This window comes from Carcharhinus amblyrhynchos, chromosome 13 (genome assembly GCF_965287045.1).
Source record: "Carcharhinus amblyrhynchos chromosome 13, sCarAmb.v2.hapA, whole genome shotgun sequence".
NCBI classification, from domain to species: Eukaryota; Metazoa; Chordata; class Chondrichthyes; order Carcharhiniformes; family Carcharhinidae; genus Carcharhinus; species Carcharhinus amblyrhynchos.
This window is the reverse complement of record NC_137336.1, coordinates 70,853,212-70,872,424: the sequence shown is the minus strand read 5'-3', so window position 1 is coordinate 70,872,424 and position 19,213 is coordinate 70,853,212. Positions and strand designations below refer to the sequence as shown.

The 19,213-nt window shown below is 48.8% G+C and overlaps 1 protein-coding gene across 3 annotated transcripts in view; it reads right to left on the bottom strand.

The window, feature by feature from the left end:
* Positions 1–19,213, bottom strand: part of grk6 (G protein-coupled receptor kinase 6) — an 87,548-nt gene that overhangs the window by 35,841 nt on the left and 32,494 nt on the right. For 2 of the 3 annotated variants that reach the window (XM_080201804.1, XM_080201805.1), the window contains exons 4-10: positions 12,748–12,825; positions 12,409–12,509; positions 8,879–8,971; positions 6,527–6,590; positions 6,188–6,328; positions 1,922–2,112; positions 1,770–1,807 (exon numbers count right to left, since the gene is read on the bottom strand). In XM_080201804.1, coding sequence (XP_080057930.1) covers positions 1,770–1,807; positions 1,922–2,112; positions 6,188–6,328; positions 6,527–6,590; positions 8,879–8,971; positions 12,409–12,509; positions 12,748–12,825 — 706 coding nt within the window. Of the gene's footprint in view, positions 1–1,769; positions 1,808–1,921; positions 2,113–6,187; positions 6,329–6,526; positions 6,591–8,878; positions 8,972–12,408; positions 12,510–12,747; positions 12,826–19,213 lie in introns of those variants that run through there. The other variant, XM_080201806.1, reaches the window with a different exon arrangement.

The following is a 19,213-nucleotide window of genomic DNA, read 5'->3' as shown; positions in this document are numbered from 1 at the left end:
TTGGATCCAGTAGTGAGAGAAAAGCTTTGTTCCCTGTCTGGACTGCAATCCAAACATCACAACGTTAGCCTGGGAACCCACAGAGACACAGTTAGACTTTCAAGTGGGATAGTTTCAGGGACCCAGCATTGCACACACCCAGCGTACTCACAACGCACTGACCGCACCCAGCACACACACACCACACTGACCACACCCAGCACACACACCACACTGACCGCACCCAGCGCACACACACCGCACTGACCGCACCCAGCTCACACACACACTGACCGCACCCAGCTCACACACACCGCACTGACCGCACCCAGCACACACACACTGCACTGACCGCACCCAGCTCACACACACTGCACTGACCGCACCCAGCACACACACACTGCACTGACCACACCCAGCACACACACACCACACTGACCACACCCAGCACACACACACTGCACTGACCACACCCAGCACACACACACTGCACTGACCGCACCCAGCACACACACACTGCACTGACCACACCCAGCACACACACACTGCACTGACCACACCCAGCACACACACACCACACTGACCACACCCAGTGTACACACACCGCACTGACCGCACCCAGCACACACACACACCACACTGACCACACCCAGCTCACACACACCACACTGACCGCACCCAGCACACACACACCACACCGACCACACCCAGTGTACACACACCGCACTGACCACACCCAGCTCGCACACACCGCACTGACCACACCCAGCTCACACACACCACACTGACCACACCCAGCACACACACACCACACTGACCACACCCAGTGTACACACACCGCACTGACCACACCCAGCTCACACACACCACACTGACCACACCCAGCACACACACACCACACCGACCACACCCAGTGTACACACACCACACTGACCACACCCAGTGTACACACACCGCACTGACCACACCCAGCACACACACACCACACTGACCGCACCCAGCTCACACACACCGCACTGACCACACCCAGCACACACACACCACACTGACCGCACCCAGCACACACACACCACACTGACCGCACCCAGCACACACACACCACACTGACCGCACCCAGCTCACACACACCACACTGACCGCACCCAGCACACACACACCACACTGACCGCACCCAGTGTACACACACCACACTGACCACACCCAGCACACACACCACACTGACCACACCCAGCACACACACACCACACTGACCACACCCAGCACACACACACCACACTGTCCGCACCCAGTGTACACACACACCACACTGACCGCACCCAGCACACACACACCACACTGACCGCACCCAGCACACACACACCACACCGACCACACCCAGCACACACACCACACTGACCACACCCAGCACACAAACACCACACTGTCCGCACCCAGTGTACACACACACCACACTGACCACACCCAGCTCACACACACCACACTGACCACACCCAGCACACACCACACTGACCGCACCCAGCTCACACACACCGCACTGACCACACCCAGCTCACACACACCACACTGACCACACCCAGCACACAAACACCACACTGTCCGCACCCAGTGTACACACACACCACACTGACCACACCCAGCTCACACACACCACACTGACCACACCCAGCACACACCACACTGACCACACCCAGCTCACACACCACACTGACCACACCCAGCACACACACACCACACTGACCACACCCAGCTCACGCACACAGCCATGGCCTCTTACCACTTTGCTCACCTACCCTGGTCATCCAGGAGCAGATTTTCTGGCTTTAGATCTCTGAAAAAGAAACCTGTGTCAATGAGGGCACAGCATACAAAGTATAGGGAAAGGACAGAGTGTCAAGAGAGCGCAGAAAGGCAGTGACAGATGAAGTGCTAGCTGCAGACAGACCTGTACACCACCATCTCTCTCTGCAAATGTTCCAGGCCACAGCAGATCTGTGCCGCATAGAAGACAGCTCGTTGCTCCTGAAAACCAGCCTCTCCCATGTGATAGATGTGAAATTTGAGATCTCCCCCATTCATTAGAGTTAAAACCAGGCACAGAGCATCTTTAGTCTCGTAGGTGTAGGTCAGGCTCACCTGTGGGGAAGAAACCAGGTCACAACAAGGCAATTCCAGGTGCAGGCATGCACACACCAATGGTCACACACAGCCACTTCCACGTGTGTCACACACTGCCCATGCACTCCAACGCAGCCTGTTCATTCCCGCATGGGCATGGGGTAGAATGAGCAGTGGGCATGTGGGGGGCGGGTATAGAGTCATGGAGGTTACAGCATGGAAACAGGCCCTTTGGCCCAACTTGCCCATGCCGTCTTTTTATTAAACCCCTAAGCCAATCCCAATTTGCCACGTTTGGCCCGTATCACTCTATACCCATATAACTGTCTAAATACTTTTAAAAAGACAAAATTGTACCCGCCTCTACTACTATCTCTGGCAGCTTGTTCCAGACAATTACCACTGTATGTGTGAAAAAATTGCCCCTCTGGACACTTTTGTACCTCCCCCCTCTCACCTTAAATCGATGCCCTCTAGTTTTAGGCTCCCATACCTTTGGGAAAAGATATTGACTGTCTAATTGATCTATTATCCTCATTATTTTGTAGACCTCTGTAAGATTGTCCCTCAGCCTTCTACACTCTAGAGAAAACAGTCCCAGTCTATCCAGCCTCTCCTTATAACTCAAACTATCAAGTCCCAATAGCATCTAGTAAATCTCTTCTGTACTCTTTCTCGTTTAATAATATCCTTTCTACAATAGGGGGACCAGAACTATACACAGTACAAGTGTGGCCTTACGAATGTCTTGTACAACTTCAAGAAGACATCCCAACTCCTGTATTCAATGTTCTGACCGATGAAACCAAGCATGCTGAATGCCTTCTTCACCACTCTGTCCACCTGTGACTCCACTTTCAAGGAGCTATGAACATGTGCCCCTAGATCTTTTCATTCCAACACCTACGATTAATTAAGTCCTGCCCTGGTTCAATCTACCAAAATGCACCACCTTGCACTTATCTAAATTAAACTCCATCTGCCATTCATCAGCCCACTGGCTCACTGGTATAGTGAGCACTGGCTCACTGGTATAGTGAGCAGTGGGGCATGGAGGGGGTATAGTGAGCAGTGGGGCATGGCGGGGGTATAGTGAGCAGTGGGGCACGGAGGGGTATGCTGAGCAGTGGGGCACGGAGGGGTATGCTGAGCAGTGGGACATCGGGGTAGAGAATAGTGGGGCATGGGGGATTATAGTCAGCAGTGGGGTTGTTGCAGTTGGGGTGGGGTTTGAAAGTGGGATTTGGGAGGTTTTGAGGGTGTTGGCGGGGTGGGGGGGGTGGGGAGCGGTGGGGGGTGTGGTGGTGTTACTGGCCAAGTTCCCTAGTCACCATACTCCGGCACCTGTTTGGGTGCATGGGGGCGGGGGAGAATTTAGCATGGCCAATGAACCTAACCAGCTCATCTTTCAGACTGTGGGAGGAAACCGGAGTGCCCACGCAGACACGGGGTGAACATGCAAACTCCACACAGACAGTAACCCAAGCCGGGAATGGTCCCTGGGTGCTGTGAGGCAGTAGTGCTAACCACTATGCCGCTTCTTATGGGGACGTGGGGTATTTAAGGGTAGGATCTCAGGGTTCAGGTGTGAGGTAAGTGCGTTTGGATGTAGGGGGGTTTGAGGGTCGGATATCAGGGTGTGAGGGTGGTGTGTTGGGTGGAGGGGGGTAGAGGGTGGGATATAGGTGGTGTGTTGGGTGGGGGGGTTTGAGGGTCGGATATCAGGGTGTGAGGGTGGTGCGTTGGGTTGGGGGGTGTTTGAGGGTCGGATATCGGGGTGTGAGGGTGGTGTGTTGGGTGCAGGGGGAGTTTCAGGGTGGGATATCGGGGGTGTGTTGGGTGGGGGGGGTTTGAGGGTGGGATATAGGAGGTGTGTTGGGTGTGGGGGGTTTGAGGGTGGGATATAGGGGGTGTGTTGGGTGGGGGGGGTTTGAGGGTGGGATATAGGAGGTGTGTTGGGTGGGGGGGGGTTTGAGGGTGGGATATAGGGGGTGTGTTGGGTGGGGGGGGTTTGAGGGTGGGATATAGGGGGTGTGTTGGGTGGGGGGGTTTGAGGGTGGGATATAGGGGGTGTGTTGGGTGGGGGGGGTTTGAGGGTGGGATATAGGGGGTGTGTTGGGTGGGGGGGGTTTGAGGGTGGGATATAGGGGGTGTGTTGGGTGGGGGGTTTGAGGGTGGGATATCGGGGTGCGAGGGTGGTGTGTTGGGTGGGGGGGGTTTGAGGGTGGGATATAGGAGGTGTGTTGGGTGGGGGGGGGTTTGAGGGTGGGATATAGGGGGTGTGTTGAGTGCGGGGTTTGAGGGTGGGATATAGGGGGTGTGTTGGGTGGGGGGGTTTGAGGGTCGGATATCAGGGTGTGAGGGTGGTGCGTTGGGTTGGGGGGTGTTTGAGGGTCGGATATCGGGGTGTGAGGGTGGTGTGTTGGGTGCAGGGGGAGTTTCAGGGTGGGATATAGGGGGTGTGTTGGGTGGGGGGGCGGTTTGAGGGTGGGATATAGGAGGTGTGTTGGGTGGGGGGGGTTTGAGGGTGGGATATAGGGGGTGTGTTGAGTGGGGGGGGTTTGAGGGTGGGATATAGGGGGTGTGTTGGGTGGGGGGGGGTTTGAGGGTGGGATATAGGAGGTGTGTTGAGTGCGGGGTTTGAGGGTGGGATATAGGGGGTGTGTTGAGTGTGGGGTTTGAGGGTGGGATATAGGGGGTGTGTTGGGCGGGGGGGTTTGAGGGTGGGATATAGGGGGTGTGTTGGGCGGGGGGGTTTGAGGGTGGGATATAGGGGGTGTGTTGGGTCGGGGGGTTTGAGGGTGGGATATAGGGGGTGTGTTGGGTGTGGGGGGTTTGAGGGTGGGATATAGGGGGTGTGTTGGGTGGGGGGGGTTTGAGGGTGGGATATAGGAGGTGTGTTGGGTGGGGGGGGGTTTGAGGGTGGGATATAGGGGGTGTGTTGGGTGGGGGGGGTTTGAGGGTGGGATATAGGGGGTGTGTTGGGTGGGGGGGTTTGAGGGTGGGATATAGGGGGTGTGTTGGGTGGGGGGGGTTTGAGGGTGGGATATAGGGGGTGTGTTGGGTGGGGGGGGTTTGAGGGTGGGATATAGGGGGTGTGTTGGGTGGGGGGTTTGAGGGTGGGATATCGGGGTGCGAGGGTGGTGTGTTGGGTGGGGGGGGTTTGAGGGTGGGATATAGGAGGTGTGTTGGGTGGGGGGGGGTTTGAGGGTGGGATATAGGGGGTGTGTTGAGTGCGGGGTTTGAGGGTGGGATATAGGGGGTGTGTTGGGTGGGGGGGTTTGAGGGTCGGATATCAGGGTGTGAGGGTGGTGCGTTGGGTTGGGGGGTGTTTGAGGGTCGGATATCGGGGTGTGAGGGTGGTGTGTTGGGTGCAGGGGGAGTTTCAGGGTGGGATATAGGGGGTGTGTTGGGTGGGGGGGCGGTTTGAGGGTGGGATATAGGAGGTGTGTTGGGTGGGGGGGGTTTGAGGGTGGGATATAGGGGGTGTGTTGAGTGGGGGGGGTTTGAGGGTGGGATATAGGGGGTGTGTTGGGTGGGGGGGGGTTTGAGGGTGGGATATAGGAGGTGTGTTGAGTGCGGGGTTTGAGGGTGGGATATAGGGGGTGTGTTGAGTGTGGGGTTTGAGGGTGGGATATAGGGGGTGTGTTGGGCGGGGGGGTTTGAGGGTGGGATATAGGGGGTGTGTTGGGCGGGGGGGTTTGAGGGTGGGATATAGGGGGTGTGTTGGGTCGGGGGGTTTGAGGGTGGGATATAGGGGGTGTGTTGGGTGCGGGGTTTGAGGGTGGGATATAGGGGGTGTGTTGGGTGGGGGGGGTTTGAGGGTGGGATATAGGGGGTGTGTTGGGTGGGAGGGTTTGAGGGTGGGATATCGGTGTGTTGGGTGGGGGAGTTTGAGGGTGGGATATAGGGGGTGTGTTGAGTGCGGGGTTTGAAGGTGGAGTATAGGGGGTGTGTTGAGTGCGGGGTTCGGAATGGGATATGGAGGTTTCAGGGTTGAGCAATACAGAGACTGTTGGATTGAGCAACAATGTGACACTGCTAAACTTTGCTGTTTTAGGCACGAGCGTAACAACATCATTCCAATACTTACGACAAAGCGACTATTGACTTTTTCCAAAATCTCTTTCTCATTCAGAGTCATAACTTCCCCTTTCCGCTTCTTGATTCGTTTCTTCTCCAGTTTCTTACAGGCGTACATCTTCCCTGTCGCCCGAACCTGACAGGCACACACCTGAGAGAGACGGCATGGATATCACACAGGTCAACGGGGATCCGGGGGGAGGAGCTGACAGGGATCCGGGGCAGGGGTGGGGGCGACGGGGATCCAGTGGGGGGCTGACGGGGTCTGGGGCAGCGACGGGGATCAAATACGCGTTAGCAGCATTAGAAGAATATGTAGATACAGCTCACTGCACAAACAGACACACACCTCACCAAAGCCTCCCTTTCCCAACACACGATACTGACGGAAGTTATGCTTTGTCACAGGTTGCCTGTCAAAGAATACAACCAAGAATTATTAATTAGTGTTACAGATCCAGCCTTGCAGGATATAGAATGAAGTGGAGACAAACCAAATAAAATTCAGTAAAATTTGGAGAGAGGAACCCACTGACAGTAATATTCAGAGAGGAAACTACAGGCAGGTACAGTAATAGTCAGAGGAAACTGCTGAAAGATACAGTAGTATTCAGAGAGAGAAAACTGCTGACAGATACAGTAATATTCAGTGAGAGGAAACTGCTGAGAGGTGCAGTAATATTCAGCAAGGGGGAACTGCTGTCAGATACAGTCATACTGAGATCAGGAAACTACAAATAGATACAGTAATATTCAAACAGGAAACTACTGACAGCTACAGTAATATTCAGAGAGAGGAAACTGCTTATAGATATAGTAATATTCAGAGGAAACTACTCACAGATACGGTCAGAGAGGGGACACTGTTGACGGATACAGTATACTGAGGAGGAAACTGCTAAGAGATGCAGTATTCAGAGGGAGGAAACTGTTGATAGATACAGTAATATTCAGAGAGACAAAAGTGCTGACAGATAAAGTAATATTCAGAGCGTGGAAACTATTGATGGATACAGTATATTGAGGGAGAAACTGCTAAGAGATGCAGTATTCAGAGAGAGGAAACTGTTGACAGATACAGTCATATTCAATGAGAGGGGAAACTGCTGACATACAGTAATATTCAGCAAGACACAGTAATATTTAGAGAAAGCAAACTGTTGACAGAAAAAGTAATATTCAGAGAGTGGAAATTTTGACAGATACATTAATATTCAGATACGGGAAACTGCTGACTGTTACGGTAATCAGGGAGAGAAAACTATTGACAGAGTAATATTCAGTGAGAGGAAACTGCTGGCAGGCCAAGTAATATACAGAAAGAGGAAAGAGCAGAGAGATACAGTAATATTTAGAGAGAGAAACTTTTGGTAGATACAATAATATTCAGAGTGGAAACTGCTGATGCAGTAATATTCAGCAAGAGAAACTGCTGACACTACAGTAATATTCGACAAGAGGAAGCTGCTGATAGATACAGTAATATTCAGAGAGGAAGCTGCCAACAGATACAATAATTTTCAGGGAGCAGAAACTGCAGATAGATACAGTATACTGAGGAGGAAACTGCTAAAAGATGCAGTATTCAGAAGAAAATGCTTACAGACACAGTAATGTTCAGCAGTGGAAACTGCTGACAGATACAGTAATATTCAGAGGAAACTGCTGACAGATACAGTAATACTCAGAGGAAACTGCTGACAGATACAGTAATACTCAGCAGTGGAAACTGCCGATAGATACAGTAATATTCAGAGGAAACTGCTGACAGATACAGTAATATTCAGAGGAAACTGCTGACAGATACAGTAATATTCAGAGGAAACTGCTGACAGATACAGTAATACTCAGCAGTGGAAACTGCTGACAGATACAGTAATACTCAGCAGTGGAAACTGCTGACAGATACAGTAATATTCAGAGAGGAAGCTGCCGACAGATACAATAATTTTCAGGGAGCGGAAACTGCTGACAGATACAGTAATATTCAGAGGAAACTGCTGACAGATACAGTAATACTCAGAGGAAACTGCTGACAGATACAGTAATACTCAGCAGTGGAAACTGCCGATAGATACAGTAATATTCAGAGGAAACTGCTGACAGATACAGTAATATTCAGAGGAAACTGCTGACAGATACAGTAATACTCAGCAGTGGAAACTGCTGACAGATACAGTAATATTCAGAGAGGAAGCTGCCGACAGATACAATAATTTTCAGGGAGCGGAAACTGCTGACAGATACAGTAATATTCAGAGGAAACTGCTGACAGATACAGTAATACTCAGAGGAAACTGCTGACAGATACAGTAATACTCAGCAGAGGAAACTGCTGACAGATACAGCAATATTCAGAGGAAACTGCTGACAGATACAGTAATACTCAGAGAGGAAACTGCCGATACAGTAATATTCAGGGAGAGGAAACTGCTGACAGATACAGTAATATTCAGCAGTGGGAACTGCTGACAGATACAGTAATATTCAGGGAGGGTAATCTGTTGTGAGACTTAGTAATATTCTGAGAAAGTTGTCACTGTTGACAGAAACAGTAAAATGTAGATACACTGAGCTTTCCCACTGAAGTGCCATCTCACTTCAGTCTCAGAAATTCTCCCAAACACAAGCTTTCCTTTGACCTTCTCCGCTGAGAGTGTTTGGAACAGCAGCATGATCAGTACTTCTGGTCAGAACTCACCTTTCCAGATACTTCCACTGGAGAAAGCGATTGAAATACGGACTGTCCAGGTAATCAGCAAATGGTGCCACACTCAGAAAATCATGGATCAACCTTGTGATGGAGAGAATGTGCAACATGAGAAAGGATGTCAGATGTACAGGGAAACACCGGAGACACGCAGTAACTGGACATGCTGATTGTCACCGTGTGTCTCACTTGTGCCACAAAATGGTACAATGCTATTAGAATAAATATATTGTTTTGCATAATTAAAATGGAATGCCATGTAGTTTGTAAATCATGTCTGGTCAGTACCTAAGAGAAAGGAAAAAATAGGGAACAGAGTGTCCTTTGCAACTAATACAATTGGTAGTCAGAGTGCTGTGAGTCAGGAAGCAGTTTAGATACAGATGAAGTGTTGAAGAAGCAGCCACCCCCCCCCCAGGAACCAGTTCAGCCAGAGACTTGGGGCAGAAGAGAAGGGGAGGCAGCCATTCTCAAGAAGCAGCTTCAGCTAAAAATAGTACCAAAGGCAAATCAATTTCCGCGAAAGATCGGTTTTGTTGCTGAATTGAAGGCCATTCCCAAGTCCTGGTTGCCAAAGCTCTAGTGTGATATTCACTAGCTACAGTTGACCAATAGGTTTATGGTTGTTCTTTGGGAAACAGGGGTCTCAGCAGAGTTTAGGATTACGGGGAAAACAGATTTTCTGTCTTTGAGGGACCATGTACTTACTGTCAATGTGTGAAAATATAAGGTTGTTGTGTATTATCTTCTATGTAATAAATACTTTTGTTTAACAGGAGAGGTCTGAGTTTTCACTGTTTCCGCAAACATTTCTTGCTAATAAGAAAAAAATAACACACCATATTAAAGAAATGTTGCAGTTTCGAACAGACTCGCTCATAACATAACATCAATAGGGTTTCATAACACTTGGATAACTCAGAGCTACCCTCCTCAATCCTTCATTCCCTCATTCTTAGCTCCCAGTCAAACCTCCAGACTCACTTCCCACCACCAACCCAGCTAACCCTTTGGTCACATACAGCTGGGTGTTTCTGAAAAACAAAGCCATTTTGTTGAAGTTTATATCTTGCATTCATCACAACAATAAGAAGAATAACAAGCAGCTATGCGAACACAAAAGACAACAACGCAGAGTCACTGAGCAGAGATTGATAACCAAGTTCCGCACACAGCCTTAACTGGGATCTTGGGCTCATGTCACACTATCTGTAACCCCCATGACTTGCCTGGGCTTGCAAAATCTCACTAACTGTCTTGGCTGGAGACAATACACATCTCTTTAACCTGTGCTTAACCCTCTCTCCACTCACACTGTCTGTACCTTTAAGACTTGATTACCTGTAAAGACTCGCATTCCAACCATTATTTTGTAAATTGAGTTTATGTCTTTATATGCCCTGTTTGTGAGCAGAACTCCCACTCACCTGATGAAGGAGCAGCGCTCCAAAAGCTAGTGGTTTTTGCTATCAAATAAACCTGTTGGACTTTAACCTGGTGTTGTGAGACTTCTTACTGTACAACGCTGGCATCTCCACATCAAGAATAACAATGTCAGGGGAAGCAACAAAATTATACTGTATGAGAAGAGGATACTAATTGCTTGGAATGTGGACTCAGAGGTGGATACTTAGGTATCTTTATGTATTAGTTGCTGAAAGTAAGTGCACTGGTACAGCAGGTAGGTTGGCCTTCATCGTAAGAGGAGTTAAGTATAGGGATAGGAATATTTTCCTGCAATTGTACAGGGCTTTGGTGAGGCCACACCTGGAATAGTGTGTAAAAAAGCAAATTACTGCAGATGCTAGAATCTGAAACCTAAAGAGAAAATGCTGGAAAATCTCAGCAGTTCTAAAGCATCTGTAAGGAAGAAAAAAGCTGACGTTGTGAGTCCAGATGACCCTTTGTCAAAAGGTGTGCAGTTTTGGTGTTCTTATCTGAGGAAGGATATCCTTGCTATGGAGGGATTACAGCAAAGGCTTCCTAAGTTTATTCCTGGGATGGCAGGTCTGTCATATGAGGAGAGACTAGGTCGGTTAGGATTATATTTATTGGCGTTTAGAAAAGTGAAAGGCGATCTCATAGAAACTTTAGCTCTTGGGGCTAAAGACTTCAAGGGATATTGGGGGGAAGGCAGGATCAAGATATTAAATTTGATGATCGGCCATGATCAAAATGAATGCAGGCTGGAAAGGCCAAATGGCCTATTCCTGCTTCTAATTTCTATGATGTGGGTATGCCGGCGTTGGACTGGTGTAAACATAGTAAAAAGTCTGACAACACCAGGTTTTAGTCCAACCAATTTATTTGATAATAGACTCACGAGCTTTCGGGGTTAGCCCCTTCGTCAGGTGAATGAATCGTCACCTGACGAAGGGGCTAACCCCGAAAGCTCGTGAGTCTATTATCAAATAAATTGGTTGGACTAAAACCTGGTGTTGTCAGACTTTTTACTCTAATTTCTTTGCCATCAAGAATGCAGTTGATGGTGACAGACCAGTCCAAATTCATGCCTCTGAGTAGAATCTGGTACAAATAACATTGATGTAATATTTAACCCCAAAATGAGCACACCGATTTACACCTTCACTAAGATCCCATGCGGTAACATTACCTAATTCTGACCCTGCCTCAACCCATCTGCTGCTGAAACCCTTGTCCGAGCATGTGTTACCTCCAGATGGGACTATTCCAACACATTCCTGCCTGCTTCCCGACATTTTGCATTCTGTAAAGCTGAGGTCATTCAAACCGCTGCTGCCTGTGTCTTAACTCACATCAGCACCCATTCCCCTATGCCCCGTGTTCACTGACCAACACTAAATACGTGCCAGATTTAAGGATATTTCAAATCCCTCCATAGCCCCACCACTTCCCATCACTGTATCCTCCTCCAGCCTCCCATCCCTCCCTATCTTTGCAATCTCCTCCAGGCCCTACAAACCTCTCTGTCTCTAACCTCCTCAGCCTCACACCCCACCCTATTTTGGTAATCCCCTCCAGCCCCACAGCCCTGCCTATCGCTGTGACCTCCTCCAGGCCTACAACTCTCCCAATATTTGTAATCCCCTCCAGTTGCAAAACCCTCCCTATCTCTGTAATTACCCCCACCCCTACAATCCTCCCTATTTCTATAAACTCTTCCAGCCCCATAACTCTTGGTGACGTCTGCACGCCTCTAGTTTGAGCCTCATATCCATTATCAATTAGAATCACTTCACCACTGGTTTCCATGTCTTTAGCTGCCTGGTTCTGGAATTGACTCTTTAAATCTCTCCATATCTCAAACTCTCCTTTAAGATGCTCCTTAAACTGATCAGATTCACAAGGATCTCTCTATCTTATGTAGTTTGATGTCAGATTTTGCTTGTTTTCAGCCCAGGGTGTAATATGAATGGAACTTCGCTGCATTGAAAGGAAGAAAATAAACTGCTGCAAAGTAACCCGGACAATTTGAATCACTGACTTGTCAATTTATGAAGTGTGAGGGTTGATGCACAGCTTCTTTTCACCACACTTACTTGTCACATTCTGTGAAGAGCTCCTTGCAGGCTCCATTTTGCAGTTCCTGTGAACAATGACTCCTCAAGCTGTTGGGTATTTCTGCTATATAATCAGGAGACTAGAGAAGAAATAGAGAAGTTCAGTGTGACAGAACCTTCATTTTAAACCTCGTTTTGGCTTGAAAATGTGAGTCATTGTAGAGATGAATATCAGCTTGGCTTCTGTCTCAACCAAAGAGTGTACCACAATTTGCCAGCCTCACTGCACTCAGAGCTCCTGGGTCTGTCACCACTTCACACAACACAACCAATACTGTTTACTCCATCTGAGGGGCAGGAATAAGGGCAATGCTATACCTTGGGGTTTAGGAATTTGTTCACCAGGCATTGGCCACAATCCTTCCGCTTTTCATCAGGAGTCACCTCATAGTCTGCCTAAGGAGGAAGCACAGACAGATCATTATCATAAACACAGAAATAGACCACTCAGCCCATCGAACCTGTTCCATTCAATCTCATCACGACTGATCCAGCCCCACTTTCCCGTCCACTCCCGATATCTCTTCATTCCCTGAGAGACCAGAAATCTCTTTGTCCCAGACTTAAATCTACCCAACAATGGAGCACCCACAACCCTCTGAGGTCGAGAATTTCGAAGATTCACAACCCTTTCATTTCAATCCAACTGATCAATCCCTTATCCTAAGACTGTGCCCCTGTTTTCTGGATTCCCCAGTCAGGGGAGACCACCTCTCTGTATCTACCCTATCAAACCCCTTCAGAATCATGAATGTTTCAATGTGATCACCTCTGATTCTTCTAAACTCCAGAGAATATCAACCTGATTTACTCAGCCTCTCGCCATAGGACGACTCCCTTCAAATTATAACGGGAAACAAAGAAAGGGCAGAAGATTTGAACACATACTTTGGTTCTATCTTCACAAAAGAGAGCAGCGCAACTTGTGGGCTAAAGGGCCTGTTTGTGCTGTAGTTTTTCTATGTTCTATGTTCTAAGAGGTGACAAATAAACCCCCAGAAATGTTAGGGAACCAAGGGTCAAGTGAGAGGGTAGAACTGAAGGAAATGGCACGGTAGCACAGTGGTTAGCACTGTTGCTTCACAGCTCCAGGGTCCTGGGTTCGATTCCCAGCTCGGGTCACTGTCTGTGTGGAGTTTGCACATTCTCCTCGTGTCTGCGTGGGCTTCCTCCAGGTACTCCGGTTTTGTCCCACACTCAAAGATGTGCGGGTTAGGTTGATTGGCCATGCAAAGAAATTGTCCCTTAGTGTCCAGGGATGCGTAGGTTAGAGGGATTAGTAGGCATAATATGTAGGGATATGGGGGTAGGGCCTGGGTGGGATTGTGTTCGATGGGCCGAAGGGCCTCTTTCTGCACTGTAGGGTTCTATGATTCCATGGAAACCAGTATTAGTAAGAAAATGCTGCTGTGGAAATTAATGGGTTAAAGGCTGGCAGAACCTGATAAGCTACATCCCGGAGTATTCAAGGAAGCGGCCCTGGAAATATTGGATACATTGGTGGTCACCTTCCAAAATTCTATAGGCTCTGGAACACTTCCTAGAGATTGGACGGTGACAAATGTAACTTAAAAAGGAGGGGAGAGAAAAAGAGAATTACAGACCAGTTAGCCTGACATCAGAATTGGGAAAGATTATAAAAGATGTGGACCAGGAAATGGGGGGGAAGAGAGGTGATTCTCCCAAAAAAATTTGAAGTGCCAATTCACGTAAAAACTGCTGTTTTTTTTAAGCGGGATTTTTCAAAATGGATGTCCCACAGTCTACAGTACAGAGTGTCCTGGTGTGATTCACATTGAAAATCTGGGGGCCTATTCCCACTGGAGAGGCCGGCAGCATAAGGCTGAGTGGGTTACTGTGTATGTGCTGATCTGTCAGAGCGGAGATCAGTGCATGCGCAGTGGCCCAAACACAGTCGGCCTCCCGATCGCTGGCCAGCCCCATGACCCTGCATTGTTGCCCTTGTTAACCTGCCCAGCCTCCCCCACCACCCCACCCCCCAACCCCCCACCACCCCATCCCCCACACCCAACCCCCAACCCCCCACCACCCCATCCCCCCACACCCACCCCCCCACCCCACCCCCCCCCACCCGTCTCCCCAACCACCCACCCCAGTCCCAAAGCCCCTGATCTCCCTGACCCTTCCCCCCCGGGCAGACTCAACACTCCCATTCCCGGCGACCCTTCCCCCCCTCCGCCCCCAGGCTGGCCAGCCCGATCACCACCTCTCCTTCCCTCTGCCCCGATTCTCGTACAGTGTGACAATGACACCCCACCAACCAATTTCCTCTCGAATAAGCCCCTCTCCAATATATCACGTTTCCCCCCCACCCCCTTGGTCCTGTCCGATGCCCGGTGGGCAATGTCAAGGTGCCCCTGGGCATTGCCCAAGGAGCAGAGTGGCAATGTCAGGGCCAGACTGGCACTACCCAGGGGACATTTCCCTCCCCCCACCTGCCACCAAACCCAGGACCCTGGAGCTATGAAGCAGCAGTGCTAACCACTGTGCTACCGTGGCACCCATTGGGTTGGGTCAGCTGTTCCCCATTTGTGGAGAGCAGAAGTAAACCCCGCTGGAATGAACCACTCCTGGCAGGGGTGGGGATGGGGTAAGATGCTAGTTGGCCCAGAAACTTCAGTCCTGCGCCCGCTAATGAAATGCTAATAAAATATTTAATATTTAAATCAGCTCCGTTCCGATTTCCGGCGTGGAGCTGATTCCTCCAATAAACCTGGAGCCGGGGACGCATGGAGGCCGTGGTGCCCAGCGGCGAGCCCACTAAACAACCTCCGCTGATTTCTCCTGCCACTGCATTGCAACGGGCTGGGAGAAACATCCCCTTGAAAGTCATCAACAGGAACGGACAAAGCAAGCATGTATTTATGAAAAGCAGATCATGTGCGAGGCAAGGTTTTTTTTTTAAACACAGAAGGTGGTGAATGTTTGGAACACAATGGCAGGGAGGTGGTGGGAGCAGATACAATAGTGGCATTTCAGGGGCAACTAGACGAATAATGAATAGAATGGGTACTGAAGGATACGGACTCTGTTAGTGCATACAGTTTTAGTTTAGGCAGGTATTATGATCGGCGCAGGCTTGGAGGGCCAATGGGCCTGTTCCTGCGCCATTCTGTTCTTTATTCTTTACAGATCATGTGGAATCTTTTGAGGATGTAACTAGTAGAATAAATAAAGTTTAGTTATTTAAAGTTCTATTTAAAATTTATTTATTAGTCACAAGTAGGTATACACTAACAATGCAATGAAGTTACTGTGAAAAATCCCCTCGTCACCACATTCCGGCGCTTGTTCAGATACACTGAAGGACAATTTAGCAAGGCCAATTCACCTAACCTGTACATCTTTGGACTGTGGGAAGAAACCAGAGCACCCAGAGAAAACTCACGCAGACACAGGGAGAATGTACAAACTCCACACAGTGACCCAAGCTGGGAATTGAGCCTGGGTCCCTGGCACTGTGAGGCAGCAGTGCTAACCACTGTGCCACCATGCCACCCCACATACCACTGGATGTGTTGTATTTGGACCTTCAGAAAGCCTTTGAGAAGGTGTCTTATAAGAGGTCGATGGGATAAGTTAAAGCACATCGGACACGGGTAATAGAACATAGAACATAGAATATTACAGCACAGAACAGGCCCTTCGGCCCACGATGTTGCGCCGACCAGGTAAAAAACAATGACCCTCTAACCTAAACCAATCCCTTTTCATCCATAAACCTATCCACAGATCTCTTAAACGCCCCCAAACTAGGTGCATTTACAACTGCAGCAGGCAGGGCATTCCAATCCCTCACCACCCTCTGGGTAAAGAACCTACCCCTGACATCCGTCCTATAACTACCTCCCCTTAATTTAAAGCCATGCCCCCTCATGCTAGCTTTCTCCATCCGAGGAAAAAGGCTATCACTATCCACCCTATCTAAACCTCTAATCATCTTATATGTTTCAATAAGAATAATAATGTACTGGTATGTATCAATAATGTACTGGTATGTATCAAGAACTGGTTGATAGACATGAATAAGAGTGTGGGAATAAATGGGTCTTTTTCCAAGTGACAGGAAGCGACTAGTGGGGATCAATGCTTGGACCCCAACTGTTCATATATAAATAAATAACCTGGATGAGGGAAGTAAATGTAACATTTCCAAATTTGCTAACAATCACAAAACTGGGCTGTGAGTTGTGAGGAAGCTGCAGGAACTGTCAGGTATGGGCACGAATGAAAAGTGGAGCTTTTTCAAGGAACAAATACTGCATGTTCTTGATAGGTATGTCCCTGGCAGGCAGGGAGGAAATGGCCGAGTGAGGGAACCATAGTTCACAAAGGAGGTTGAATGTCTTGTTAAGAGGAAAAAGGAAGCTTATGTAAGGATGAAAAAACAAGGTTCAGTTGGGTCGCTTGAGGGTTACAAGGTAGCTAGGAATGAGTTAAAGGAGCTTAGGAGAGCTAGGAAGGGGCATGAGAAGTCCTTGGTGGGTCAGATAAAAGAAAAAGTAGGGAGGTCTTGCTGCAGCTGTATAGGGCATTGGTGAGGCCGCAGCTGGAGTACTGTGTGCAGTTTTGGGCGCCGCACCTGCGCAAGGATATTTTGGCCTTGGAGGGAGTGCAGAGGAGGTTTACTAGGCTGATACCGGAGTTGAGGGGGTTGAGCTATGAGGAGAGGCTGAATAAACTAGGCTTGTACTCGTTAGAGTTTAGAAGAATGAGGGGAGATCTCATTGAGACGTATAAGATGATGAATGGGATGGATAGGATAGAGGTGGAGAGACTCTTCCCGCTCAAAAAAGACAGTAGGACTAGGGGGCACAGCCTCAAGATAAAGGGGAGGCGGTTTAGAACGGAGTTGAGGAGGAACTTCTTCACTCAAAGGGTGGTGAATCTCTGGAATTGTCTGCCCGTTGAAGTGGTGGAGGCTGCCTCGCTAAATATTTTTAAGAAGCGGGTTGATGGGTTCTTGATAAGAGAGGGGATTAAGGGTTATGGGGAGAGGGCGGGAAAATGGAACTGAGCCACGACAGATCAGCCATGATCTTATTGAATGGCGGGGCAGGCTCGAGGGGCTGGATGGCCTACTCCTGCTCCTATTTCTTATGTTCTTTTTACTCTTATGTGAGAAATAAAAGAATGACCAGGGTGAGGTTAGGGCCAGTCAAGGAAAGTAGTGGGAACTTGTGTATGGAGTCAGAAGAGATAGGTGAGGCGTTGAATGAATACTTTTCTTCAGTGTTCACTAAGGAGAGGGGCCATGTTTTTGAGGATGAGAGTGTGATACAGGCTGATAGGATGGAGGAGGTAGATGTTCTGAGGGAAGATATATTAGCAATTTTGAAAAACCTGAGGGTTGATAAGTCCCCTGGGCCAGATGGGATACATCCTAGGATACTTTGGGAGGCAAGGGATGAGATTGCAGAGCCTTTAGCTTTAATCTTTGGGTCTTCACTGTCCACGGGGATAGTGCCAGAGGACTGGACAGTGGCAAATGTTATTCCTCTCTTCAAGAAAGGAAACAGGAATGACCCTGGTAATTATAGGCCAGTTAGTCTTATTTCAGTGGTTGGTAAGTTAATGGAAAGGGTCCTGAGGGATAGGATTTATGACCATTTGGAAAGATGCAGTTTAATCCAGGATAGTCAGCACGGTTTTGTGAGGGGTAAGTACTGCCTCACAAATTTGATTGAATTCTTTGAGGAGGTAACTGAGTGTGTAGACGAAGGTAGAGCAGTTGATGTCATATACATGGATTTTAGTAAGGCGTTTGAAAAAGGTTCCCCATGGTAGGCTCATGAGGAAGATAGGGATGTGTGGGATAGAAGGAAATTTGGCCAATTGGACAAGTAACTGGCTGTATCATAGAAGACAGAGGGTGGTGGTGGAAGGAAAATTTTCAGTCTGGACGCCAGTTACCAGCGGTGTACTACAGGGGTCAGTGCTGGGTCCTCTGCTATTTGTGATTTTTATCAATGACTTGGAAGAGGGGGCTGAAGGGTGGGTTAGTAAATTTGCTGATGATACCAAGATTGGTGGAGTAGTGGATGAGATGGAGGGCTCTTGTAGGCTGCAAAGAGTCATTGATAGAATGCAGAGCTGGGCCGAAAAGTGGCAGGTGGAGTTTAACCCTGATAAACGTGAGGTGATTCATTTTGGTAGGACAAATTTGAATGCAGATTACAGGGTCAACGGCAGGGTTCTGAGGAATGTGGAGGAACAGAGAGATCTTGGAGTTCGTATCCACAGATCTCTGAAGGTTGCCACTCAAGTGGATAGAGTGGTGAAGAAGGCTTACAGTATATTAGCGTTTATTAACAGGAGGTTTGAGTTTAAGAGCCGTGGGGTTATGCTGCAACTATACCAGATGTTGGTGAGACCACATTTGGAATATTGTGTGCAGTTCTGATCACCTCACTATAAGAAGGATGTGGAAGCATTGGAGAGAGTGCAGAGGAGATTTACCAGGATGCTGCCTGGTTTGGAGGGTAAGTCTTATGAGGAAAGGTTGAGGGAGCTGGGGCTTTTCTCTTTGGAGCGGAGGAGGATGAGAGGCGACTTAATAGAGATTTAAAAGATGATGAGGGGGATTGATAGAGTGGACGTGAGGAGACTATTTCCTCGGGTGGATGTAGTTGTTACTAAGGGGCGTAACTATAAGGTTCATGGTGGGAGATATAGGAGGGATGTCCGAGGTAGATTCTTTACTCAGAGAGTGGTTGGGGTGTGGAATAGACTGCCTGCTGTGGTAGTGGAATCGGACACTTTA